Genomic DNA, 27,805 nt, shown 5'->3' with positions numbered 1-27,805 from the left:
AGGCAGGGAGCCTGGGGACTCCTTGACACATCCCTCTCCCCCTCCAGGTGTTTTGCGGTCCTGAGTTTCTGCCCCCTTTCTCGGATCTGGTTTGGTGAGTTGTTACTCTTCTTGAGTTTTCAGGATCCTCTGGAACCTGCTGAGATCCGTGAGTCTTTGACCTGCTCCAGCAGTCTTCACCCCCTCCTACCCGCCTCAACAGCATTATCTCCAGCCTCTTTGGATTTTTTTTTTCTTTCTTTTGGTAGAGACAGCGTCTTCCTCTGTTGCCCAGGCTGGTCTTCAACTACTGGGCTCTCAAGAAGTCCTCCGGCCTCGGCATCCCAAAGTGCTGGGATTACAGGCGTGAGCCACCATGACTGGCCTCTTTTGATTTTCTTTCTGCAGTAATTTTCATATCTATGCACTCCTTTTCATTCCCTCTTCTACCTTTATTATAAGAAAGATGTTACGCTTACTTGGCATTAAAAACTTTATGAAGTGCTTTACATGTAATTTATCTTGCTTCAAACAAGTTCATGCTCTCTTAGCTTCCCAACTGGTCTCCCTCATTGTTAGCTTTTTCCAGCTACCCTAATTAGTTCCTAAATGCTTTAGCTAGATGATCTTTATAAAATATTCACTCATTGCTTCATTCAAGAACCTTCAGTGAGTGCCCCCTCACTGCTGAGTGAGGTTCATGTTCAGTGAGTGCCCCCTCACCGTTGAGTCAGGTTCATGTTCCTCTTCTGGCATTGCAGGCCCTATACTTTGTGGTTCCAGGCAGAGCACAGCACACACACTACTTTCATGACTCAAGTAGTACATGTGGTCCCCCCTGCATCCACCACCTCCATCATTGTTCGTCTCTTCCAGCCCAGCTTAGAAGTGGTCTCTTCTGGCCGAGCATGGTGGCTCACGCCTGTAATCCCAGCACTTTGGGAGACTGAGGCAGGTGGATCACTTGAGGCCAAGAGTTCGAGACCAGCCTGGCCAACATGGTGAAACTGTGCATGCCTGTAATTCCAGCTACTTGGGAGGCTGAGGTGGGAGAATTGCTTGAACCCAGGAGGCAGAGGTTGCAGTGAGCCACAATCGCACCACTTGCACTCCAGTCAGGACGACAAAGTGAGAATCTGTCTCAAAAACAAAAGTCTCTTCCATGAAACCCTCTCTGTTACATACTAGCTGAAATGATTTCCTTTCCCTCTGGTGACAGAAACATCTTACTTCCATCTTCCTTATGATATGTAGTACATTGTCTTGAATTATAGTTACTTGAGTATGTATGTATGCTTCCTGTCTTCTTTATTAGATTATCATCTTCTTGCAGGCAGGATCCTACTTTCCTTTATATCCTCCACAATTGGGCACTCACGTGTTTTTGGAATTAATGGGAGAAGTCATTTAGTTAGGAGATTGGGATTTCCTTTGCCCCCACATCTCCCTACTTTCAGAAGAGCTTTGGAAGAAAATCCAAAGAGAACACTGACAGGGAGGGCTCCTAGGAAGGAAATTGCCTTCCACCTTCTTCTGTCTTGTCTTCGTGCACTAGGCTGTTCTTGCATTGCTCTAAACAAATACCTAAGACTATCATTTATAAAGTAAAGAGGTTTCACTGGCTTATGGTTCTGCCGGTTATACAGGAAGCATTTCGGCTTCTAGCGAGGCCTACGGAAGCCTACAACTATGGCAGAAGGCGAAAGGGGAGCAGGCACTTTACATGGCGAAAGCTGGAGCAAAGAGTAGGGCAGTGCCACCTACTTTTCAAAGACCAGATCTCGCAAGATTTCAGTCACTACCACAAAGACAGCACCCAAGTCCTGAGGGATGCACCCCACCATCCAGACACCTCCCACCAGGCCCCATCTCCGGCACTGGGGATTAGAATTCGACATGAGATTTGGGTGGGGACAAATATTCACACCATGTCACTTGACTGTATCAGTTTAGGAAAGTGCTATGACTTGCTTTACACTCAGTCGCCTCTGTTTGCCATTGTGCATGAATAATTCGCTTGGGTGTATTAGTGCCTGATTCTGCTGACTCATTCGTTCTTCTCCTCAGGGAATGACATGATGAAAAGACATCTCTGCTTTTGCTCTGAGATTTTGTTCTTGTCTGGTTCCTATACAGCGACTGCTTCCTCTACCTCCTCTTCAGCTAGCAGCTGCCACAGGGAACTCTGTGGCTCAAGCAGCAGCAGTTGAAAGATGCTCTCACTGCCCACTTCCTGTAGACAAGGAGGTTTTGGTGGGCTGCTCAGGAACTGTGCCAGCCTTGTGTCTGACTGGTAACTGACTCATGAGAAAAGCAGCCTTATGTCGGAAAGATAAGGGCCAACAAATTGCCTCCAGGTGGTGTTAGTTTGGAGGTGACTGACCATTCATTTCCTTTCTTTGGGAGGAGACAGTGGGGAGGGAATTGGTGAATAAGTGGTCTTGCCTGCATTTTTCTCCAGCTCTTAGTGAAGCATCTAGGCAGATAGTTGGTTCTCTGTGCTAGAATGGCTCATGGACCCCAGTGACCTCAGAATCCCTTCTGCTGCTGTCAGAGCATTAGACTCATGTGTCATCCATTCTGCGTCTTCTCTTCATTACTCTTCTTATGCTCCTGCCAGGAAGCTGGCTGTGTGCACCAGGCGAAGTATGATAGTTCCATCGCTGCCAGATTTTTCTGTGACCAACCGAACTCCATCCCACTGGTACTGGTTTCCTTCAAATCTCTCCCTGACGAAAACACTACAATTGATCAGAAGCAGTGGTTCTGAGCCACCATCCCTTGGCTTGGCTTAGAGGGCCCAGGCAGGTGGGCCTGCCTCCCATCCCCTGCTCTTCCCTCTCCACCCCTCCTGCCTCGCTCCCATTTCCTGCAGGAGGACGCCTTGCCATCCTGGAGCTGTCAGGCACAGCTTTGCTTTGGCAGCACCGTTGCACACATACTGGTGGGAGAGGGGACATGTTTATCACTTTTCCTGGAGATTATCTGTTTAAGCACTTCTCTGACAGTTACAATAACAAGGGCAGTGTGTTGTGTTTCCCAGCAGAAGGACACTTGCTGTTGAAAGATGTATAGCACTAATTAGAAATACATAACATCCGGCCACATGGCAGCCTTCTCCCGGCCGCTCCATTTCCTGATTTCATGCAACTTTGACGACAGTTGGTTTATGTTTTCCATGAATATATTCTCAGAAAAATGAGAAAGTCTCCCCATTACATAGGAGCAAGAAGAATATTTCTGTCCGAGCAGGTATTTGGCCATAGGAATAGTAGGAGCTGTGGTCACCTGCCCACATGTGGGAAGGGGTGGAACCAAGTTCAGACCTCAGGTGACTTTCTTAGTAAGAAATATTTCCGTCTGACTTCCTTAGCCAAAACCCTTACCCGAAACCCTTGAGCAAGTCTCTGCTTTTGGAAAGAAGGGGAAAGGCTGTTTCACAGTGTTAATGAGTTCCTCAGCTCCTGTCATGCTCCTGCTACCTGACACAAAGCCAGAGGAACCCAGGCGAATACCAAGGCAAACAATGCCTTTTCCTCCCCCACCCCGCATCACTTGTTGGCTTGGCCCAGCCCAACCCTAGGGATATATATGGGCATTCATCAGACTAGGGCCAGTTTCCTAGGTCTAGCCCCAAAGTGGGTGGACTCTGGGAATCTAGATGCTGTTTTCCTACCCACTGTGTAACGGTGAATGCTTTCAGGGAGTGGTGTCTTGCGGTTTCTAGCCTGTGGAAGCCTGCGTGAGGCCAAGAGCAGCCCAGGAAGATGCTGTGCACTTAGTGCTTGTCTCACTTGAGGCGCTGGATGCAGGTTGCTGTGGTTACTTGGATAAATAACAGTTTTCTTTACCCTATTGAAAGATTGCAGAGAGCATGTTTTATTTGTAGCCGTGTGCTCCATCATACCTAGTACACAGTCTGGCACATTCTACACGCTCACTATATGCTTGAGGTACCACTGAGCCATGGAGAAGGGCAGGCCTTCCAGGAGGTGCTCCAGGTAACATGGCCAGTCAGAGGTCTGACCCCCTCGATTGTTTGTGAAATCTCCACCTGCTTGATTACGGCAGAACAGTTACTGGTTAACACGCCACATCAGATGGACCAGACACATAAGCAGGCAGTGTTATTTCAAGCCTTTCTTTAGGAGGGGATTAGGGGATGGGGAGTCGAGCTGACATAACCATCACAAAGGACAGAGCAGTCATGAAGCTGCCTTCTAGCTGCTGCCTGGGAGGTGGCTGAGCACTTTCAGATCTACACCGAAGAGACTCCAGCTGTTGCTACCTTGCCTGGTCTCCAGACCTTATTGCAGGAGCCTTTAGAAAAGGAGCCAACCTGGAGTCCACAAAGACCACAGATCCCATTGTTCTTAAGCAGTCCATTCTCCCCTCTGAGCCCTAGCCCCCCATCTTGAACTCTGAGAGACAGTCTAGCCTGAGATTGCCATTTGTCATAAATATAGAACTAGGCTCGCTGAAAGAAACCTCCCCTGTCTTGTCTCTGTCCAAGCTCATGAGAGTGTCTTATTGTAGCCTGTGCTTCACAAAATGCCAGTCTCTTGGAGCCAGGACACCCCACTTCATCCCTTCTAGCCTTCTGAGTGCAGGTAACTTCTGCTCAGTTGATGAGGGGGCACTAATGTTTATTCAGTGTCGGTTGCCAGGATGTGGCCTCCACTTGTCCTCTTCCAGCTCCCTCTGTTCTGGACTTACTCCCTTCTTCCCAGCTCTGTTGCTAGTTAGAGGCAGGATGTTGTCTGGGCGTGGCAATGGCCTGGACTGAGCTGGGCGGTACTGACAGTGCTGCTGCCTATGGGGAGCGTGAAGGGGAGAAGTTGCTAACTTTTCTTGACAACTTACATATCTTCCCCTTTCCTGCTTTCCATCCTCCCTCTTCTTGGCTCTTGGATACTTGTTTTCTTTCTAACAGAGGTTTAGGGCCTTAACAGGACAGGAATGATGAGACTGGTCTATTCTACTCACATGGATTGTTACCACTTCCTTAACTGCCTGCCATAGTTGAGTTGGAAAGTCAGAGGGTGACATCTGGGACCAGTGGGCATCTGCAAGGATGATGGGAAAGCCACAATCAAAGAATGACTACCCTGATGCTCTTCGTTTGTTGGGCCCTTCTGAGCAGCAGCCTGTTCCTTCTTATGCCCAGTACTTTCAGAAGTGATTTGGGGCTGGCTTTGTGTACTCCAGTCATACTTGCTCCTGGGGCAAAGATGGTAAGGAATCACTGTGGTTGGGTAATGTCTCTTGAAGTAACAGCTTCAGTGAGGCCCCATTGACAAGACTGGTGAGCTGATGAGAGGGCTCCCCTTGGCTATTGAGGTTAAAATACAGGCAGGGACAGAGATCAGACATTTAGCTGATTATCCTTTTAACACTTGGAGATTCTGAGAGTTCTCCTGTAATAGAGAGGGAATTAACAGATTAGCTGCTGCCAGAGCTAGTGAGCCTGGCCCCTGATTCTGTCTCCTGTGGGTATGTGGAGTCTCCTCGGAGGCTGTGTGGTCGACTGCTGCCTTCTGTGTGTCACCAGCTCCTCTCGAGTTCAGATGACGTGGCTTTCGGAGAAGGCCACTGATGAAGAGTAGGTACAGGCAGGCTTTTGGGAGTATGTCACATAGCTGCCACCAAAGAGTAATTCTGCCCACCAACTAGGTGGCTCCTTTCAGTGACCTGGAGCCAGAAGGAAGTTAGTTAGCCAGGCTGAAAATGTAACGGAAAGAGGGTACTGGGATTGGGAGCCAGATTTATTTTTTAGCGCTAGGGGAAGGAATTTGTGAAAACAAAAGCCAACACTGATTAAGTGCTTATTATGTGCCAAGCACTGTTCTGCATAAAATTAACTCATTCCATGAAAGTAGATTATTTGTGTCATGTGTGTTTTCTTAGGAGGAGGGTCATGGAGAAGGTAAGGATGGGACTAAAGTTTGGTGATTCAAGAAGATCATTTTAAAATGTGTATTTTTCTAATCTTAATTGATGACTATGCTCCTGTTAGTTACACACTAGAGAGACTGAGTTACTTAAATCTGAGTTCTTGTTACAATAGCTTTACATTATCGGTAGGTAACTAAAGGCAGAGACCATGCAGCTCCAGCTCAGACTGCCCTTCTTGAGGTAACTGTTCCTGGGAAAGTGATGTAGAATTGACAGAGGTGACCCTTATCATCTTATTGAACACATATCCGTATGCCAGACCTCGTGGTAAGTGCTTCACATGAGTCTGTACTTGGCCTTATGACCACTCTGAGAGGGGAATATTACTAGCCCTAGTCTTCAGTGAGGAAAAGGAAGGTCGGTAACATGGCCAGTGATGTGCATCTTGTAAGGCAGGGAAAAGTAGCCCTTGTCCCCCTGGGGTGCTGAGAGTTTCATTTGCTTCTCCTCAGACTGCTTCTCAGAGGAGTGCCGCTCTGTGATCCAGGAACAAGCTGCAGCTCTGGGCTTGGCCATGTTTTCTCTACTGGTCCGCCGCTGCACCTACTTACTTAAGGAGTCCGCCAAAGGTAAGCAGGAGGAGTCCCCGGCCTGGTGGGCTTTCCAGTTGCCTGACCTTGTCAGACCTCACAGTGCCTTGCTGCTTTCTCGGTGTCTTCTCCCTGTAGTCTCCATTCTTCCTTTTACCTACATGCCCCTCTTCCTTTTGCCTGCCTAACTAGTCCCATTTCCTTTTACAGTCTGATTGCCTCTAAGGCCCTCTTCTTTTTGTAGACTCTTTCCTCCCTTTTTTCTTCTTTAGTAGTTAGAATTTTCACTGTACCTATAAGCTGCTGCATGTTCCTGCATCTTCAGGAAACCAGAAAAGTTAGTTTCCATAATCGATGTTGTGTTTTCCCCTTTATCTTTGTGTGGTACCTGGTGAGTTCTGTAACCACCGTGGACCGGCCGTCATGGGAGACTCACTTGACCAGATAGAGCAGGTGCTATTCTTAGCCCTTAGGTTGAGACAGCATCCCATATCCTTTAAGGCTGCCCTTAGAAGTCTAAGCCTGATTGCCATAGCAGTAGAAGATAGGGCTGAAGGTTACACCTTTCTTTTCAGCTCTTAGATCAATATTAGTGACTTAATCAGACCCCACTGTCACCCCATGCCACACTAGCCTTGTGAATGCCTCCAGCTACGGAGGCTGCTTTTTTTTTTAGGGACAGAAAGGCAACTTTTTATTTTGAAATAAGTTCAGATTTACAGAACAGTAGCAAGAATAGTGCAGACAACTCATATACCCACCACCCAGATTCCCCAGTTAACATTTTACCATGTGGCCTTACGTTCGTCTTCCCATACGCACATACTTAAGGTTATTGTTTTTCTTCTGAACAATTTGACTTTAAATTACAGTTGCTGGCCCTTTACCCCCCAAATACTTGACTCTGTATTCCTAATAATAAGGATATTCTCTTAATGACAATTATCAAAATCAGAAGTCAACATTGATAAAATACTATTATTGCATTCACAGACCTTATTTAGTTTGTGCCAGTTGCCCTAATTTCTTTACAGCAAGGGGAAAACAAAGTTGTTGTCTTCTCTGGGATCCAGTGCAGGAGCACACATTGCATTTAGATGTCATCGTGTCTCTTTGGTTGTCCTTTAATTTGGGATGGTTTTTCGATCTTCTTTTGTCCTACATGTCCTTGTCTTTTCTTTTTTGAGACAGAGTCTCGCTCTGTCGCCCAGGCTGGAGTGCAGTGGTCAGATCTCGGCTCCCTGCAAGCTCCACCTCCTGGGTTCACACCATTCTCCTGCCTCAGCCTCCTGAGTAGCTGGGACTACAGGTGCCCGGCACTGCGCCCGGCTAATTTTTTGTATTTTTAGTAGAGACGGAGTTTCACGGTGTTAGCCAGGATGGTCTCGATCTCCTGACCTTGTGATCTGCCCACCTCGGCCTCCCAAAGTGCTGGGATTACAGGCGTGAGCCACCGCACCTGGCCTGCCTTGTCATTTTTGAAGAATGTAAATCATTTGTACAGTGTCCCACAGTTTGGGTTTGTCTGATGTTTCCTTGTGATTAAATTCAGGTCATGCAGTTTTGGCAAGAACTCTGGTGCCATCTTGGTACTGTGCTGAAGGAAGGCTGGCAGGGTGGGCTAGAGGCCAGAGGAGAGGCTTCAGCCAAGCCACAGGGGAAGCAGAAGCAGTGGTGTCCGGGGGCAGACCCAGTACACTGGTTCTCTGTTTGTCCTACTTTTCAGAATCCTCTTAGGTGCTGGCGCTTCTCCTCGCTTCCGGGCCCATCTTTCCTGTGGACTTGGTCTCCCTTCCCTAAGAGCTTGCTGCCGTCCCAGCGCCCCAGGCCTCACTCGGGGGCTACAGCAGACATAGGCCCAGTTCTCACCCTTTGCCTCTGCAGCTCAGCTGTCCTCTCCTGAGGACCAGGAGGACCAAGATGACATCAAGGTGTCTTCCTTTGTCCCGGACCTGAAGGAGCTGCTCCCTAGTGTCAAAGTCTGGTCAGATTGGATGCTCGGCTACCCAGACACCTGGAATCCTCCTCCCACATCCCTGGATCTGCCTTCGCAGTGAGTTGACCTGCCCATTGCTTTAGCACCACTGGCCTGGGCCTGCCCGTGTTCCTACATCTCCCCTCTTCATCCTGCTCTGTTTCTTTCTGCCCACAGCTTGCTTGCTTCTCTGTTTCTTCTTTACTTGAACTTTTTTTGAACACCTTCCCTGTCCTCTGATGTTTTCGATTATTTTTTCCTGTTCTCCAGGCTTCTTCCCTCTCCTCTCACACTCACTCTTTCCTCTCACTCTCCATTTTATTTGTTCTTGCTCTCCCTCCCTCATTCTCACTCCATATTGTGCATACTCACCATCTCTGCAGCTGCCTCTGGAGTCTGGATCTGTGTGGATATGTGTGAGACTTTGTTTCTTTCTCTTACTAGCTTTTCTGTGCATCTTGCTTTTGCTTTTTTTTTTTTGAGATAGGGTCTCACTTTGTCACCCAGACTGGATGCAGTGGCACGATCTCAGCTCACTGCAACCTCCACCTCCCAGCTCATGTGATCCTCCTGCTTCGGCCTCCTGAGTAGCTGGGACCACAGGTGCACACCACCACGCCTGGCTCATTTTTTGTATTTTTTGGTAAAGAAAAACATGTATTTTTTGCCATGTTGCCCAGGCTGATCTTAAAATCTTGAGCTCAGGTGATCCACCTGCCTCGGCCTCCCACAGTGCTGGGATGACAGGCATGACCCACCACACCCGGCCTTCTCTGCATCTTTAAGGCTCTTTCACTGCTACTTGTGCTGCCTTCTGCACTTTGTCTCCTGGCATGGCAGCATGTGGGGAGGCTGAGTGCAGGCACATTTCTCCTCCATTCACTCATGCCCTGTCTTCTCACCATGCCCCTGCCCTCTCACTATGCCCCTGCCCTTGCCCCCTGTATTCTCACCATGCCCCTGCCATTGCCCCATCTTCTCACCATGGCCCTGCCATTGCCCCATCTTCTCACCATGCCTCTGCCCTCGTCTCCGTCTTCTCACCATGCCCTTGCCCTCGTCTTCGTCTTCTCACCATGCCCCTGCCCTCGTCCCGTCTTCTCACCATGCCTGTGCCCTCACCCCCTGTCTTCTCACCATGCCCCTGCCCTCGCCCCGTCTTCTCAGCATGCCCCTGCCCTCGTCTCCGTCTTCTCACCATGCCCCTGCCCTCATCCCGTCTTCTCACCATGCCTGTGCCCTCGTCTCCGTCTTCTTACCATGCCCCTGCCCTCGTCCCGTCTTCTCACCATGCCCCTGCCCTCACCCCCTGTCTTTGTGTGTCACTGTGGCATCTCTCAGAGCATTTGTGTGTGGGACAGAGCATTTGTGTATTGGGGGCGGGGGGCAGGTGTTGGAGTCTGTGTGTCTGCCTGGGTGTATTTACGTAGATCAGTTTATGTGTTTGTATGCCTTTTTCTTTTTTTTAGTTGTGGAGATAAATATATATAACATTTGCCATGTTAACCATTTCTAAGTTCAGTGACATAAATTACATTTACAGAGTATTGTGCAACCCCATATGGTTACTTCTTTTATCTTTGTCTCTATCTGTGTCTGGGTTGTGTCCGACTCTGTGCTTGTCTAGGTCCATTTGTCTGTGTGTCTGTAAGTCTGTGTGTGTCTTAGTGTCTGTGTCGGAGTGCAAAGTTCTGTGTGTCTGCCTCTGGGGGCCTGTCTGGGGGTCTTTCGGTGTGCCTATCCATGTCTGTCTGTGTTTACGTGTCCATGTGCATCCATCCAACTGTGGCCACGTGTGTTATCCGTATGTGTTCATGCGGGATGTCCATATCTGTGTCTGTATTTGTGTGTATACCTGTTTGTGTCTGTATATCCTTGAGTATATATGTCTCTGTATGGGGTTCATGTGTCCCCATGGAGGTCTCCTTCTGTGTTTCCATGTCTCTGTGTCCGCATCTATAGCTGTGTGTGTTTTTTTTTTTGAGATGGAGTCCCGCTCTGTCGCCCAGGCTGGAGTGCAGTGGCACAATCTTGGCTCACTGCGACCTCTGTTTCCTGGGTTCAAGCTATTCTCCTACCTCAGCCTCCCGTGTCGCTGGGATTACAGGCATCTGCCACCATGCCCGGCTAGTTTTTGTATTTTTAATAGAGACGGGGTTTCACCACATTGGCCAGGCTGGTCTCAAGCTCCTGACCTCGGCGATCCACTCACCTCAGCCTCCCAAAGTGCTGGGATTATAGGCGTGAACCACCATGCCCAGCCTTTTTTTTTTTTTGAGACGGAGTTTTGCTCTTGTTGCCCAGGCTGGAGTATAATGGCGTGACCTCAGCTTACTGCAACCTTGGCCTCCCATGTTTAAGCAATTCTCCTGCCTCAGCCTCCCAAGTAGCTGGGACTACAGGCATGTACCACCATACCCAGCTAATTTTGTGTTTTCAGTAGAGATAAGATTTGACCATGTTGGCCAGGCTGGTCTGAAACTCCTGACCTCAGGTGATCCACCCACCTTGGCCTCCCAAAGTGCTGGGATTGCAGGTGTGAGCCACCGCGTCTGGCCTTTTTTTTCTTTTTTTTTTTTTTTTCCTTTCCCAGACAGAGTCTTGCTCTGTTGCCCAGGTTCGAGTGCAGTGGCATGATCTCGGCCCACTGCAACCTCCACCTCCTGGGTTCAAGCAAGTCTCCCACCTCAGCCTCCCGAGTAGCTGGGCTTATAGGTGTGAGCCACCAGGTCTGGCTAATTTCTTTGGGTTTAGTAGAGATGGGGTTTCACCATGTTGGTCAGGCTGGTCTCAAAACTCCTGCCCTCCAGTGATCCACCCGCCTCTGCCTCTAAAAGTGCTGGGATGACAGGCATGAGCCAGCATGTCCAACCGGTGTCTTTCTGATTCTGAGTCCATGTCAGTCTGAGTCTGCTTTGGTCCCATTCATGTCTCTGTCTGTGTCTGTGAGTATATGTTCCTGAATGTCTGTGTTCATGTCCATGTTTGTGTGTAACTATGTCTCTGTGTACCAGTCTGGATCTCTCTGTTAGAGGGGGGATTTCTGTGTATGTGGGTCTTCTTGTGTCTGCCTGCCTTGCCTTTTACCTACCTTCCTGTCTGTCTGTCTGTCCTCACCTGTCTCTGCCTGCCTGCCTCTGCGTTTCTCCTTGCCTCTGCTTTTGTCTGCCTCTGCTCTGTGTGTGTGTGTGTGTGTGTGTGTGTGCGCGCGCGCGCGCGCCTGTATCAGGGATCAGCATACCATGGCCCACAAGCTAATAATGGTTTACATTTTTATATGGTTAAACAAAAAATCAAACGAGTACCATTTCATGACTCATGAAAATTGTATAAAAGTCAGATTTTAGTGTCCATAAAGTTGATTGGAATATAACCATGCTTATTTGTTTACACTGTGTCTATGGCTGATTTCACATTACAGAGCAGAGTTGAGTAGTTGCCACAGGCTGTGTGGTTCACACGGCCTAGGATATTTGCAATCCAGCTCATTACAGAAAAAGCTTGCTGACTTCAATCTCTGTCCATGTTCCATGTGTCACATTCTTCTTTGTGTTAGTGTCACTATGTGTGTTCATGTTTGTACAATTGTATCTTCATGTACGTGTGTGTAGGCTCCATCTCTGTTCAGCCCTGTTGACTGTTCATCTCTCCCTCCTGCTCACTTTAATTTTTCCCTCCCTCCCTCCCTTCTTTCTTCTTTCTTTCTTTTTCCTTCTTCCCTCCCTTCCTGCCTTTCTACCTTCCTTTCCCAGGGTCTCGCTCTGTCACCCAGGCTGGAGTGCATTGGCACAATCACAGCTCGCTGCAGCCTCGACCTCCTGGGCTCAGGTGATTCTCCCACCTCAGTCTGTCAAGTAGCTGGGACTACAGGCGTGCACCACCACACCTGGCTAATTTTTTGTATTTTTAAAATAGAAATGGGGCTTTGCCATGTTGCCCAAGCTGGCCTTGATCTCCTGGACTAAAGCAGTCTGCCTCGGCCTGCCGCAGTGCTGGGCCTCTCTTTCTTATCTCTACTCTTCCTTGGTGTCTCTGTTTTTCTCCGTTTCACCCCAGCCATTTCTCATTTCCCTCTTCCTTTTCTTCCCGTACGCCGCATTCTCTGAGTGTGGTCTTCGGCTGGTGCTTTGTACCAAAGCTCCTTCATGCTCTGTGTTATGCATTTATGTGTGTTTCAGAACAAGCACCTCCAGTGTTCTTCTCTGGAGAGAAGTAATGCTGGAGGATAGATTATGGAGACCCTGGCTACTGTGGAGGGCACTTTTGGGGAGTAGGGAGGGGAGCTTGTCTGACCTGGGGACCAGCTATGTGAGTCTCCTAGACTCATGGGTGACCTCCAGAGGGAAGGTAAAGCAGAGATTTCTGGGCAACAGTTTCTGTGTAGACTGTGTAGTCTGATTCTTCCTCCTTTCTTTCTCAGTTTTTTCCCTGTCCTTGCCTCAGGATGCACCTCTGGACTGTTATTAATCTCAGTCTCCCCATGCCCTTCCCACCTCTAGCTCTGTCACTGTGTGGTCGGCACTCACAGCATCGGACAGTTCTCTGTATCCTATCTGTGGGCCCTCTTAGGTTTCCAAAATGCACTCCAGGCTGAAGCCTTGGAGCTCCACGCTGTGCAACTGGGGCCACAGAAGGGAACTGATGGATCTGCTGGCTAGGGGACAGCTGTTTCTCAGCAGTGATCCCCAAAGAGTTAACATCTACAGCCTCAAACTTTTCAGGCTATTAATCTCTAATGAGGACTAGGCAGTTGGCAGTTTTGGGAAGAAAATGCCAAGAAAGGACTCAGTTCTCCAAGTATCTAAGCCACTGCTTCTGAACATGCACAAGGGTCACTGAGTGTCCCTTCCTTACTCTCAGGGTAGGGAGGCAGACCATCTGTCCCTGGAGCCTGGGCCTTCCCTGGGTCACCTCACCTCACAACCACCGGTCGCTTAGATAGGATTCACACAGCCCCTGTTTACCCAGATCCCGGGCCACAGGTCTGCTAGCTCTCTCACGCAGCATGTCTCCCTTCATCCCTCCTCCCTCTCTCACTCCTTTTTGGCTTTTGTTTGGCTGAGGAAATGGAAAGCTCACACAGGAAGTGCTGGGTCTCATTTGCTTGAGATGCTGAGTCTGTTTTCTCTTTGGATGCTGCAGCAAATGGCTCGTTGCCGGCTCTGAGCTGCTGCCCATCTTTGGGCAAGGGCTCAATCTACAGGCAGGCACGTGGTCCAAGCTACAGCCATCCCCGGCTGGGCTTCACATTCTGGGCTACAGAGAGGCAGAGGGGGTTGGGACATTTGAGTCATATTTGCTTAGTCTTCTCAGACTTCTTCACGAGGAGAGCAAATCTGACCAAATAGTATATTGAATTTAATTGCCCAGCAAATACATTACTGTAGCTGTGGATACCACTTGCTCTCTCATGAAGCCAGACTGGGCTAGAGAGATCAGTGTAATAGAGAAAAACGTCTCCTCCTGTGCTCTCTTTCTCTCTCTCTGCAGTTAGGATCAGCAGCTGGTTATCTCTGGAATGCAAGTTTAAGCATGAAAGAGAGGCTTTGCTATCCTGGGGCCTGACCCCAAGGCATGGCTATTTAAGGACTGGTGCCCCTGTTCAAGAGAGCAAACCTGGCCTGACTACCACGGAGGGTAGTCCCACCTCAGAGCCTTCAGATCAGAGGACTGGAAAATGGAATCAGAATTGCACCTTCCTTCTTTTGTTTCCCATATTCTCATGTAGCTTCCTAATACTCACTGAGTAAATACTCTGAGAGATTGGCAAGGGTATGGTGCTTCTGTGGGTTTCAAACTTCATCTTGTGCCCACCGACCTTATAGATTGAAGAGGCTTTTCTTTTAAGGTCATAGAGAATAACACACCCCAGTGGTTCTGTAGATGCCGAAACTGTGACCCCCCGACGCTTGTAAAGTCCTTCTTGCTGCTCTTCGTTTTGAAGGGTTTGGAAATGCTCTCGAGGGAGCAGGAAGGAAATGGCTGCTGTTTAGTGCCCTTTCTTGGCATGCTTTCATTGGTCTTTGCCTGCGTTTCTTCTTTGCAAAGATACATTTCTCTGATCCTAAGATAAGGTGACCAGAGAGCCTGTTTTTCCTACAAAGAGGAAGTCCCCTTTGCTTTTCCTCCAGAAACCCCACTTGCAAATGGTCCCTCTGACACGTGGGACCCTTCTTTCATCTCTCTTCCTTCGTTCCCTCCCTGTCTTTAATTGTTACCTTCTTTCCTTATGCAGTTAGAGAATCATTGCACAGCATCTTCCCCTCTCTGAGGGGAATTCCAGGCTTCATCATTAGTTTCCTTGGTTCTCTCCTCTTCCTTCCAGTCAAGTCCACAGTAGCAGGCACATGTGAAACACTTAGGGTGGTGATGAGAGTATTGCTGGCACTGCAGAGTGAGGAGGGCAGGATTGCTGGGCATGGGGGCCTTCCCTCACTGTGGCACTTATTAGATCTGTGTGCTAGAGCCAGCATGTATGGAAGCAAGTTGATTTCCCATTTGTACCCGTTAGGGATTGTAACAGAATGGCTTCGTAATCCCAGGAGTTTGTTGGGATAGAGGATTATAGCAGGATGTGGAGAGTGGTCTGGGGCCACTGTGAAAGTCGGTGTATTTAGAACAGACTGCTGTGTTTGGAGGGCCCATCTACTTGCCCCATCTGCTAGCAGAGTTTGTGTTCCCTTCCACACCAAGCCTCTGGTGAGAAGGGAGAGGCAGCTGCGCCCCTACTTCGGCAAGTGAGCACAAGCAAAGTCGTGCTAGAGAGTAGTAGAGCTACAGGCTTCATGAACCTGAGCATAGTGACCCCTTGCATCCCAGGACCTTTGGCAAGGCTAGGGCAGTGGGACAGCCTACCTCATTTCAGTCTCTGCCGAGGCCAAATCTTCACTTATCCTGATCTCTAGTTCTCAGTAAGTGAAAGAGTCAGGGGACTTTGAGAACATCCAAACCTAGCCCAGCTGTGGCAGTTGGTTTATTGCTTTCAGCTGGTACTTGAACCCAGGTCCTAGTCTTGGAGGCTTTCCCAGGTTTAATCCCCAGAGCTTTCTCTGCAGCTGTATGACACTGCGCTGACCCCGAATGAGGATAGGAAAATAGAACCAGTGCCAAGCCAGAGTCTCTTTTTCATTTGGAGTCTGGCTGTCTGCCCATGACCAGGGTTACATAATGGGAAACATAGCTGGGGCTCTGGAGAGCCCGCGTTTCACCAGGCTGCCCAGACCTTCGCATTCTGATGCTATATATCTTCCTAATTGTAGCTCGGATGCATTTATCACACTGTTGGATTGGAGTACTGTTTAAAAAAAAAAAAACTCTAGAAATTCTTGTCCTTGCTGCTTTTCCATGGTTCATCTTCCATAGTCTACAGAGCACAGTGGAGAAGGGTCGTCGGGAGCCCTCTGAGGTCTTGTCACGTAGGGAGAAAGAGGGAGACGTAGGGCATATGCAGTAAGCTGACTTCCTCAGGGAGCTTCCGTGTGTGGACTCTGTAGATGAGATAGAAGTTCTCAAGTTAAAAACAACTAGTTCACTCACCTTCATCGGGCAGCTCTGAAATAAGAACTAATCCCAAGCCTAATCGGCACCCCTTCAAGGACGCTTAGTACGTCTTCCCAAAAGGGCATTTTAGGAGGTCACTGAGTAATAGTCCATCAGCACTTCCCTGAAGGAAGTGGTGGTGACTGTGGGAAGCCCCTTTGCTACCCTGGCTCCCCACCCAGTCTCCCTGGCTCCGGGTTGGGGCGTTAGCACTGCAGCCTGGCACCAGGGGGTTCCTCTTCCTCCAAATGCTGAGTGGGGCACACGTGATCTCTCCCACGGCAGGAGCCCCTGTCCCCTCCCCACGCCTCCCATAGGACTCCTTGTGAGAGGAAGGGGTGTTGGCCTAAGGCTCCAGTCTGACCCCAGCAGGGTACAGCAGCTGACCCCAGGGAGAGTACTTTCCAGCTCTGGGCTGAGGTTATTTGGGTCCAGTGTGTGCTAAGCTAAGAAGACGTGTTGGAGTGGTTACAGCTAAAAGTTTGGAGAGGCAGGAACCGTGAGAATCCGCACCAGGGAGGCCGCCGAGGGCTCCCCTCATGCCGTGGAGATGTCAAGATCCCCTAGGGGCTGCTCTTTCCCAAACATACAGTGCTGATGGGTTTAACACACCACAGTGATACGACAGAGGCTGTACATACGAGTGTAGCTTTGGAGAACTGAAATAAAATAAGGCACCGACCTCATACATGTTGGGGGCAGTGGATGGTAGAGGTGCTCTGATACGTGAGAAATCCTGGAATGAGGTTACTGTGACCTATTGCTGGTCATAGGGTTCCAGCTGCCCTGCTTAGAACGTGGAGAGGTTTATATTCTTGCAGTAGGGCAGGATGACTAAGCTTCAGAATTTGACTTGCCCTTTTGGGAAAAATTGATTTAGGGTGAGTACTCTCCCAAAGGCCCAAGTTGACTTGTTGGTATAAACGAGAAAGATAGAAAGGATTATCTTCACCTAAGTCTTATACTCTGTAGTGGTCGGTCACCCAGTAAACATCTTATTCTTAGAGGATGGTATCTTGCTGCTCATGTCTTAACTCCTGGAATGGTGACCTTTGATCCCTTTGTCTCCTCTTTGTATCATGTGGCATCTAGATGACACATTGTTGCTAGAAATCGCCAGGAGCTGCGTAGAATTCTCCCCGTCTCCATCCCAACCCTGGGCCTATTGAGCTGCCTAGCACTGAGGTACCAGAATCAAATCCGTAGCCCGCTGCAGACAGAGTTGGCATGACATCTTGACTTTCCAGGAGGCGTGCTGAGCCATTTCAAGCCCAGGTATTATTCTTATAACTCTGCCAGACTTACTGGATTCAAGTCCATTTCTGCTGTTAGCTGCTGACTTCCCGCAGTTTTCTCCAGTGGAGTGAGAAGTTCTCCACGGCAACAGTGGTCTCATGTTAGCCTCTGACCCCTCTGTGGAGAGTTGTAGGCCAGGATGTAATGGCCCACAGGGAAACAGTTTGAAAAAGCAGATATTGCATGTCTTAGGTGTGGTTCTCTTGTTACAGCCGTTTGTCTGTCTGTCTTTGTGTCTGTACCACACGGGTATCCTCTTTGTCGGCTTCCTTGTGCCCAGCTTCTGCGCCATCTTGGCTGTATTTCCAGATCTCCTCACTCCAGGAACCAGAAGACCCAACTTGTTTCCCATCTGTGCTGCTTCTCTGATCTTCCATCGCTCTGAAACACAATGCACGGCTTCTTCTCACTCAGCCCTTTCCGGGTTTGTTCTGCAGCTGTGGAGTTTGAGTGCTAGTGTTTAAACAAGCTGGTATTACACAGGAAATGGCCACCTCCACAGGCCCCAGCAGGCTTGTAACGTGGGGTCATTGTACTTGATATTAATCACCAGTCAGCTTGTTCCCCCAGTAAAATATGAAGGAGGGTATGAGTGCTTCGTCCTCCTTAGACTTGCCAGAAAGATGGACTGAGTCTTGGTCAGGCGTTAGTGCTCCGCTCTTTTCAGACTCTCTCCTCCTCTCAGTCCTGCCGCAGTGGAGCTTTCAGAAAAAGTCCTGCCTGACCCCTTCCCTGTGAAGCTGGCAGAGTCCCTTTCTGAGCTCTGGGCAAGAAGGTGGATGACTGTAGTTAACGTGTCTCACCTGGCATTCCTTAATCTGTCAGGGGATGCTGCAGTTGGATAACCTCTCCTGTGAGAAAAGCCACATTTTAGGAACACAGAAACCCGTGGCCCGTCTGAGAGCAGGGCTTCTCAGTTGCCTGGACTTCAGCTACCTTTCTATGGCTATTTGCAGAACTCACCTCAGCCTGAAGGGTTAATCTGATTCCCCGAGTCCATATCCCCCAAACCACCAGCCAGGAGTGTGTGTTGGTTTGTTTCTGTGAAATGTGTTTCCCCAGTCACCTGGGCTGGCCTGAGCTGCATTGTATCGGCCAGCAGCTGCACTGCACTCAAACTGACAGATACATTAAACCTTGGAATTCTGAGGCAATAAAAAGTAAATTAACTCTTATTTTTTTCCTTTCCTTGTGGACTAAGTGAATGCATGTCTGTAGGGAAGCCAGTGAGCCTTGGTTCTGAGTGCACACTTGTAACTAGTCACTGCTGGTTTGTCCCAAACTAGGATCTGGCTTTCAGACTCCAGCCAGGGGTCTGCTGTCCTGGTGTGTGGTGTGTTCTGTGGGGTTGGGCCAGTGGGTCACCTTGCAACTGCTGATCCCTGCTCACTAATCACATCACAGCTGCTGAGAGACTCCCTGGCCATCATTCTGGGAGCCATAAACAGGCTCATTGGACCCAGTTTCATATTCTCTGGCTGCTTTGTGTCTGTTTGGGGAAGAATCCGCCCTAACTTTAGTGGGATATTGTGGGCTCTGGGAATTTCCCCAAAATGTACATTGAACCAGAACAAACCAGAAGGACCTGCCTGAGCCCACAGCACTCTAGAGGGTCCATTTAGAATCAGAAGTTGTTTGAGATTATTTGGGAAACCTTTTGGGAAGTTATTTCCCAAGCATTTCCAAAAGAGTGGCAGCTCTTTACAGATCCTCACCCCACCCGAATTTGACTGTTGGCTCCTTGGCCCAGGCCAACCTTGAATCCATAGGGTCGAAGGACTGCTGTCGGGTGAAGGTTAGAAGGTGCTCCTGGTCGGGATGAGGAATTAAAGCAGGAAAACGTTAAACTTTTCTCCTTCTACAGACAGGAAATCCTATGTTCACCCACAGAACTGACCTCCCAGCCCAGAGGCCTGATTGGGGTAAGCTGAGGTGATGTTGCCCAGCTTCCAGGAATTACCTCATCCTTTTACAAATATCTTAACTTCTGAGTTCAGACATCTCACCTGGTTTTTCAAAGCACCTCTTCCTTTGAGTTTCCTGACACTCCCTCACTCCTGTAGAGAGTCACTGTGTGGCCCGTGGGTCTCTGGGCAGTTGTGTTCATGTCGGTGGTGTTTGATGAAAGGAGATAACTGATGACATGAATGTGAACTGAGTTTGGGTGATCCCACTGAAACACCAGAAGAAGGCAGCTACTCACAACCAGAGTACAAGACCAATCGGAATTAACCAGAGCAGAAATGACCTCTCATTGAAGACTTTGTGTATTTCCTGGGTTCTGCACAGTCTAGCTTGGCTCTTGGACCACTTTTATTTATATTTCTGAGTTGGGAACTCTGGGCACTCCCTACGTCTTTTGGCATCAGCTGCTGTCTTACAAATCAACATTGAGGTAGGGATTCTCAGCCACCTTATTTTTGCAGTAAGTCTTAAGGTTTTGGTACAAGGTGGGTGGTAATGGGCAAAAAGGCATATGTGGGCAGGGGTCCCTAGTGGTGGTGGCCAACAGTCTCTGGGAGGAGTCAGTTTTGGTTTATCTGAGCCTTAGGGGACAGGAGAGCATGGTAATGAGAACCACATGGTACCACATATTTCTTCATCTTGGATCCAAGATGGTAGGGGTGGGAGGATGAGAGAGGGATGTGGGGCCTCCCACTGTGGCAGCCATGGGTAATTTTCGGCCGCCTCTCTCTGGCTGGGGATGCTGCTGCCCACACCACCCCCAACCCCCAGCTATGTCCTGCAGCAGCCTTGACCTGCACAGCACCAACCAGGGCCCCCAAGCCAAAAATTCAGCTGGGAGACTTTTCACCTTCTTCCTTCTCACTGTCGTCTTTCCTGTTTATTTTCCAAATTGCTGCTCTGCAGCCGAGCAGTGCCTGTTGGCCAAAGCTCACCAGTGCTGTGGGATCAGACTCAGGCAGTGGGCTCAAGTGGCCAGCAGGGCACTGGGGGAGGAAGCGGGGAACTGGAAGAGCCTCCCTGTGCGTCTCCCATGGGCAGCACTAACCTCGGAGGCGGCCCTGAGCAGGCCTATCACATCCGGTGCTTGTCTCTGCAGCCGGGACCGGAGGATAAACTATCAGGGCTGTGGGGCAGTGCATCATTCCTCTTATTATTTTCTTCTCTGCAGATGGGGTCGTGGAAAGTTCAGTTCCTTTTAACCCTCGAAGTTCTGTTTATTCTACAGCTGGTAGCCTGAATGCCGCGTTTCCCATTACATCACAAAGGAGCTCAGGCAGATCTCTGCACAGAAACGTGTTGCAACTGTTTATTTTTTTCCATATTTAAACATTTCTGACAGCCAAACCCGGCTGAGCCAAAAGATGGAGCTTTGTGAATGAGTCTGGTTGTCAGTGTCTGCGCTGAGAGAGGCTTTCGAAAACTCGTCCCTCCGGTGATTCTTCCCAAACATGTTCTTTTTCCTGGGTAAAGCCTGTGAAGCGAGTTACTTCTGCAGTACACGTGTGTTGATTATGTGCCGTTGTGTGATTAATGGGGCTGTGTTCTGCCTGGTTCCCAGGACACTCTTGAAAACAAGATGTTTCATTTCATTGCCTTTTCCTAGTGCAATGATTACAGTAAATAAACCAGTGCAGCCTCCTTCCACCTGGAGCCAGTCAGGGAGTTCCCATCCCTCTGCTCCACTTTCTTCCCCACTGTCACCTTCAGTGGCATGTGCCTCGAATGCTTTCTTTTCTGCCATCCCCCGAAGATTCTTAGTCTCCAAGAGAAACAAATTGCTTAGATCTGAGACCCCTCCCTAGTAGGACTCATAGACAGTAACTCCACTGGGGAGATTCCAGGATGATGATTCTTGGTTCTTTTTAGTGAGAGGGTCTCACTGTGTTGCCCAGTCTGGTCTTGAACTCCTGGCCTCAAGTGATCCTCCCTTCCCATGTTCCCAAAGTACTGGGATTACAGGCGTGGCCCAGCACACCCAGCCCAGGATGATTCGTACAGCTCTCTTTTACATATTGCCTCTTGCCACTCTAGCTCGTGAATCTAATTGTGAAGCTTGTCTTTGTAATTCTCCTATGGATCGCTCTACTTTTAGAGTAAAACTCAGCATCCATAGGACACTATCTGTTCCAGACTCCTAGTTAGGTGCTTCCCTGGAGAAGAAAGCCACGTCTGTAGCCTTGGCTGGCCTTATGTCTTTACCACAATTTGGAGTATCCCTGGGTAGGCAAAAAAAAAAAAAAAAAAGCCTTATGGATCCTCAACACCCACCAAAGCAGGACTCTGGCCCACAGTCGATTTTTGACAAGTGATGGTGACAGAGAAATGAACCTCTTTTTTTATAATTCTACCCTGAAATTTTAATTAGGGAGAGCCAGACTTCGCAGTTTCAAGGTTTCTTCTCAGGTTCAACCAGGACCTGGTGATACACAGTTAAGCCAGATGTCCCAGTTTGCCCAGGACTGGGGGGTTTCTGGGGATGTTCAGTGCTAAAACTGGGACAGTCCCACACAAACCAGAATGGTTGGTCACCCTGTATCTAACCTTCCACACATGAGAGAAAGGAGAGACATGGAATGGCTGAGACAGCGCTAATGAAGTGTGTAAGAGGCTTTACCTTCCTGTGAGGATCTTGATGGGCCAGGAATAAGGTTTTTGTTTGTTTGATTGATTGATTGATTGATTGCCTGATTGCCTGCCTATGTGTAGGGAAGAGATTTCTAAAGCATTGTAGGAGGAAAACCTGCATGACTCTTGCTGTATTGTGACTACACCCGCCATGGCTGTGGCTGGGGGAGGAGAGGCTGGTGCTCAGTATGGCATATACTTGGCTGGACAGCGGTGGGGAATTCTGGGAGCAGCCTCAGGCACTGGCTGTCTAGAGTGTTTGAGTGAGCGTCTCAGGCACACTGTCTGGAAAGATGACAGGGCCCTGCATTAGGCAACTGATTCTCTAAATTCTTTTTCCTCTCTGGTGAGGATTACAAACTCCCCCTAATCAATTTCCACTTTGTGTAGCTTCACATACACATACCTTAGATTGCTGCCTTGGGCACAGTTTTGTTTCCTCCCATTTGGGGTATGATTTCCTGGCAGATGCCAGCCTAGACAACATTTGCTGCAAGTACTTCCCTGCTCGCAAGTACTGAGAATTCTTTTTTTTACTGGCTCCTCTTTAGAGCTGCTCTTTTCTTACCTTATTTCTCACAGTGTTGCTGTGGATGTGTGGTCGACGCTGGCTGATTTCTGTAACATACTGACTGCAGTGAATCAGTCTGAGGTGCCACTGTACAAGGACCCGGATGATGACCTCACCCTTCTTATCCTGGAAGAGGATCGGCTTCTCTCGGGCTTTGTCCCCTTGCTGGCTGCCCCTCAGGACCCCTGCTACGTGGAGAAAACCTCGGATAAGGTCAGCCCCAGGTCAAACATCCCTCCCCATTTGCCCCTCCTCTTAATTCTCCAGACTTTTTTATTCTTGGGAAGTTTTCTGTGCAAATGGAACATGATTAAGTCATTGAGAAGGGTGTTAAGGGAAAATATCGACCTTTTAGCCGCTGACATCCAGCTCTGTGTCCTGAAAAAAAAAGCCCTCTCGACTTCCTTTGGTGTGTGTGTGTGCTCGCTGGCATGTTGTATATACGATCATTTCCTCACTTGTTTAAATAGTGCAGCTTGTGTTGGCAGTGCTCTCACTCAGCTCCAAATGGTTTGCATCATGCTCAAAGCACCCTCCTTTCTCCCCCCTTCCCCCCCCCCCCCGCCCCACCACAAAACTCTGCACTAGGAAAACAGCCAGGGCTTTTTCCCTTCTCTAAGGAGGAGAGTGATAAATAGGTGACTAGAGAGAAGCAGACACCATGTGTTCACTTAGAAAAAAAACTTGTAGGAATATGAAGCATTCCCCGCTGCCTGGTTTCTATTTTCCTTCCTCTGAGGACTGTGTTTTAACCTGAACGTTTTTCTTGCCTGTCTGTTTATAGAAGACAAAGCCGATTCCCTGTTGCCGATGGGGACTGTGGAGCTCTTAGTCTCTGCTTAACAGTTGGGTTTTCAGCCAGGTAAAGAGTAGGGCAGTCCAGTCGGCCTCACCTTTCCCACGTGTAATAACAGTTACTAGGCTAGGGACATAGTAGCCACCGAGCTCGGGAGCGAAGTGCTGTGTGGAGGCAGGAAGACCCTGTGACTGACTTCTCTGCAGAGCAGTGAGCATCACGTCCCTTGAGGGACAGGCCTTCGGGGAGGTTCTGCAAATGTCTTCTCAGGAGAAAGTCTTTTGACCTAGATGAAGTATATACTAGGGACATAGGGAGATGTTAAAAAAAAAAAAAAAGTAAAAGTTCCAAACATGAACCACAAATATGAGAGGCTTTATATAGAATATAAAGTCTTGGCCTGTTGCAGTGGCTCACACCTTTCATCCCAGCACTTTGAGAGGCGGAGACGGGAGGATCGCTTGAGCCCAGGAGTTTGAGACCATCCCAGGCAACATGAGAAGCCTGTCTCTAAAAACAAACAAACAAACAAACAAACAAACTGTTTTTAGTATAAAAGAGTATTTGTTCACCGTAGGAAATTTGGAAAACACACGCAAATAAAAAGAAGAAAAATTATCCGTAATCCTTCTTTCTACCCAGAAGTAAGAGCACTGTTATTTTGCTGATCATATATAATCATATTTAATTTCTAGTATACACACACACACACTCTTTTCAGTAAAACTGGAGGTTATATTAATATTAATATATACTATTTGTTTTTCTTTCTTTTTTTTTTTTTAGATAGGGTCTCACTCTGTTGCCCAGGCTGGAGTGTGGTGGCACAATCTCAGCTCGCTGCAACCTCCGCCTCCCAGGCTCAAGCAGTCCTCCTACCTCAGCCTCCCGCATAGCTAGGACTGCAGGCACCCACCTCCATACCTAGCTAATATTTGTATTTTTGAATAGAGATGGGGTTTCGCCATGTTGCCAGGCTGGTCTCTTAACTCCTGAGCTCAAGCAATTTACCTGCCTCAGCCTCCCAGAGTGCTAGGATTATAGGTGTGAGCTAACATGCCCAGCTGTATATACTATTTGTAATCTGCTTTTTTCCTCATGTTTTTAATATCTTCTTATATGGAATCATTTTTTATAGTTACCCAGAATTCTTTTATATTCCAAGATTTCTTTAACCCATCTTTGCTTTATTGAATCAAGAGAATGTTCCCAATTTTTTTACAGTTATAAACAGTGAATCAGTTTCTTGTAGCAGAATTTGAGCATATATTCCCTTTGGTTAAATTGCTGTAAGTAGATTAAGGTTCTGGACATTGATATATCAAAAACTCATACTCTTTGGATGCATTTAATGGCTACTATATCTTGGGAATCAGAGAACCCTTCTTTCCCAAGAGGAATACTTATTTTATGCCTTTCCAACAAAAACTTAGAGTGAAATTCTGCTATTCTAGTCTCAGAATGGGCAGATAATGGGGATTTGTAGTACGTGAGGCTGCGGACCGCTAACAAGTTGTTTTGTACGTGTGGGAGATGTTCAGTTAGAAGAGAGGCTGGATGATGTGGCTTGGGCCGGAGGATCCTCATACTCTTCTTTTGTGATCACAAGGTGGTCTTGATTCCAGAGGATGCTTTTGGGAGTTGACTATTGAAGCTGTCTTTTAGTGTGGGACAGGTGCCGAGTAGAAGAGTACTAACCAGCTTCAGACTCTTCCCACGCCCCATCTACATCAGCTCTCCTAGCTCTAGTGTCAGATACCACGTATGTGTTCTGGCTCGAGGAGAGCACACAGCCAGCACACCAGCCCTCAGCCTATGTAGTGATCCCCAGGCTACCTAGGCGGCAGTTGCGGCTCGGTGAGACTAAGGTAGGTCTCCACTTTAGGGACTGTGAAACAGGTATGTCAAATCTGACATGTCCAAATCCAAACTCCTGAATCCTGCCCCACCCGCTACCCACCATCCTGGTCTTCCTTTACCCTTTCCCATCTTGGTAAATGGCAGCTTTGATTTTTGGGCTGCTCATGTCAAAATGCTTGGGGTTATTCTTGGCACTTCTTTCTCACACTTCCATATCTAATCCACTGGCAGTTAATGTCTTCTTTACCTTCAAAACACATACAGGTACAATTCTCTCTTCCCACTGCACCCCGGTTCAGTTCGCTGAAATGCCTTCTGACTGGTTGCTCTGGTTCCTTTCCCCTTCTACTCTTCAGTCTGTTTTTAAAATATCAGTAAAATCGTGTCATTTTTTAGTTCAAAACCTTCTGATGATTGCTCTTATCACTTAGAGTAGAGGCCAAAGTTTTAACAGTGGCCTACAGTGCCCTCCATTAGATCTAACCCCACCTCCATCCCACTCCCAAGCTCTCTGACCTCAGGTCCTCCTGCTGTCCTTCAACCCAGTGTGCTCTAGTCACACTGACATCCTTGTTGTTCCTCAAACAAACCAAGCACTCGTGCCTAAGGGTCTTCGCAGCTGCTCTTTTCTTAACTGGGAACACGCTGTACTCGGCTGTGTGCCTCTCGCACTCCCTTCTGTCACCTTGGTAAAGAGAGCTTCCCTGGCCACATAATATAATCATATAAAATGGTACTCTGCTTTATTGTTCCCCGTCCACGGCAGGGGAAAATCACGTCTCCTGAGTATCTATCATGTATCAGTCCCTGAGCTAGGTACTTCTGTACAGTATTTCATTAAGTTCTCTAAATAAGCCTGCCATGGAAGTATTATTACCCCCTTTTTTTTTTTAAGAGATGGGTCTTACTTTGTCACCCAGGCTGGAGTCAGTGGCATTATCATAACTCACTGCCACCTCAGATTCCTGCGCACAAGCAGTCCTCCCGCCCTGGTGGGACCTCTGTCTCCCAGGTTCAAGCAATTCTGTTGCCTCAGGCTCCCAGGTAACTGGGATTACAGGCGCACCACCATGACGAGCTAAATTTTTTTTGAGTAGCTGGGACTACCGGCATGTGCCACCATGCCTGGCTGATTTAAAAAAAAAAAAAAAAAAGTTTTGACCAGGCATGGTGCTCACGCCTGTAATCCCAGCACTTTGGGAGGCCAAGGCAGGTGGAGCACGAGGTCAGGAGTTTGAGATCAGCCTGGCCAACATTGTGAAACCCTGTCTCTACTAAAAATACAAAAATTAGCCAGGTGTGGTGGTGGGCCCTGTAATCCCAGCTACTTGGGAGGCTGAGACAGGAGAATTGCTTGAACCTAGGAGGCGGAGGTTGCAGTGAGCCAAGTTTATCCCACTACACTCCAGCTTGGGTGGCAGAGCAAGACTCCATCTCAAAAAAAAAAATTAAAAAAAAAAAAAAAAAGAAAAAACTTTTTTTTTTTTTGGAGACGGGACCTCACCATCTTGCCCAGGCTGATTGATCTCGAACTCCTAGGCTCCAGTGATCCTCCTGCCTCAGCCTCCTCAAGTGGTGGGATTGTAGGTGTGAGCCACCCCCTTCAAATTTTGTAAAAGAGGATACTGAAGCTCAAGAGAAAAGAATGATGATAAGCTCATATGGTTCATCTCCGTGGCCAACCTAGGAGATTAGCGTGGATGTGTCAGGGAATCTTTAGGAACTCTTGACCTTTTAGAAATCTGCAAAAGGGGACCTAGCGTGGTGGCTCACGCCTGTAATCCCAACACTTTGGGAGGCTGAGGTGGGCGGATCACTTGAGGCTAGGAGTTTGAGACCAACCTGGCCAACACAGTGAAACCCCGTCTCTACTAAATTAGCCAGGCATGGTGGTGGGCACCTGTAATCCCAGCTACTCGGGAGGCTGAGGCATGAGAATTGCTTGAGCCCGGGAGGCGGAGTTGCAGTGAGCTGAGATTGTGCCACTGCACTCCAGCCTGGGTGACAGAGCGAGACTCTGTCTCAAAAAATATATAAATAAAAATTTTTAAAAAAAAGAAAAATCTGCAAAAGGGCCAGGCATGGTGGCTCACACCAGTAATCCCAATATTCTGGAAGGCCAAAGTGGGAGGAGCACCTGAGGCCAGGATCTCTAAACCAACCTGGGTGACATAGTGAGGCCCTGTTTTAAACAAGTTTAAATAAACAAGTTTAAAAATAGCCAGGTGTGGTGGCAAGCACCTGTAGGCCCAGCTATTCAGGAGCCTGGGGCGGGAGAATTTTTTAAGTGCAGGGGTTCGAGGCTCATTATGATTGTGCCACTGCACTCCAGCCCGGGTCTCAGAACGAGACCCCATCTGAAAAAAATAAAAAAGAAATTTGAAAAATACAAACATTTCCTCCAGCTTCTAGGGTTCATTACTAGGAAACGTAAAACATATCTCAGGTGCTCGTCTGTGGCAGCAGTGTGAGCAGTTTTATTACTGGTCGAGATTAGTCTCATGTTTGGTCCTGCCTTGATGCTTATTCTGCAGATATTTACTAAACACGTATTGCCAACACCACCTGGGAGACCCAGACACGTAAGGCAACTGTCTTCCTAGTTTGAGAGAGAGTCTGTGCCATGTGTGAAGATGTGAATGGCAGCATCAGTGATTTTGAGGAGTTCTTGAGTTTTGTTGAGCTGGTAGTATCCAAGTGAAGGCATTGCT

General features: G+C 48.3%; 1 protein-coding gene across 9 annotated transcripts in view; it reads left to right on the top strand.

Moving 5' to 3' along the window:
• The window catches only part of SMG6 (SMG6 nonsense mediated mRNA decay factor), a 242,658-nt gene that overhangs the window by 107,853 nt on the left and 107,000 nt on the right, over window positions 1-27,805 (top strand). For all 9 annotated transcript variants that reach the window (XM_017950238.3, XM_017950240.3, XM_017950241.3 and 6 more), the window contains 3 exons: window positions 6,387-6,503; window positions 8,349-8,517; window positions 22,450-22,651. In XM_017950238.3, the coding sequence (XP_017805727.1) occupies window positions 6,387-6,503; window positions 8,349-8,517; window positions 22,450-22,651 (488 nt within the window). The remainder of the gene's footprint in view (window positions 1-6,386; window positions 6,504-8,348; window positions 8,518-22,449; window positions 22,652-27,805) is intronic.

This window comes from Papio anubis, chromosome 17 (genome assembly GCF_008728515.1).
Source record: "Papio anubis isolate 15944 chromosome 17, Panubis1.0, whole genome shotgun sequence".
Taxonomy (NCBI): Eukaryota; Metazoa; Chordata; class Mammalia; order Primates; family Cercopithecidae; genus Papio; species Papio anubis.
The sequence above is the reverse complement of the archived record's forward strand: the minus strand, read 5'-3'. Positions and strand labels throughout refer to the sequence as shown.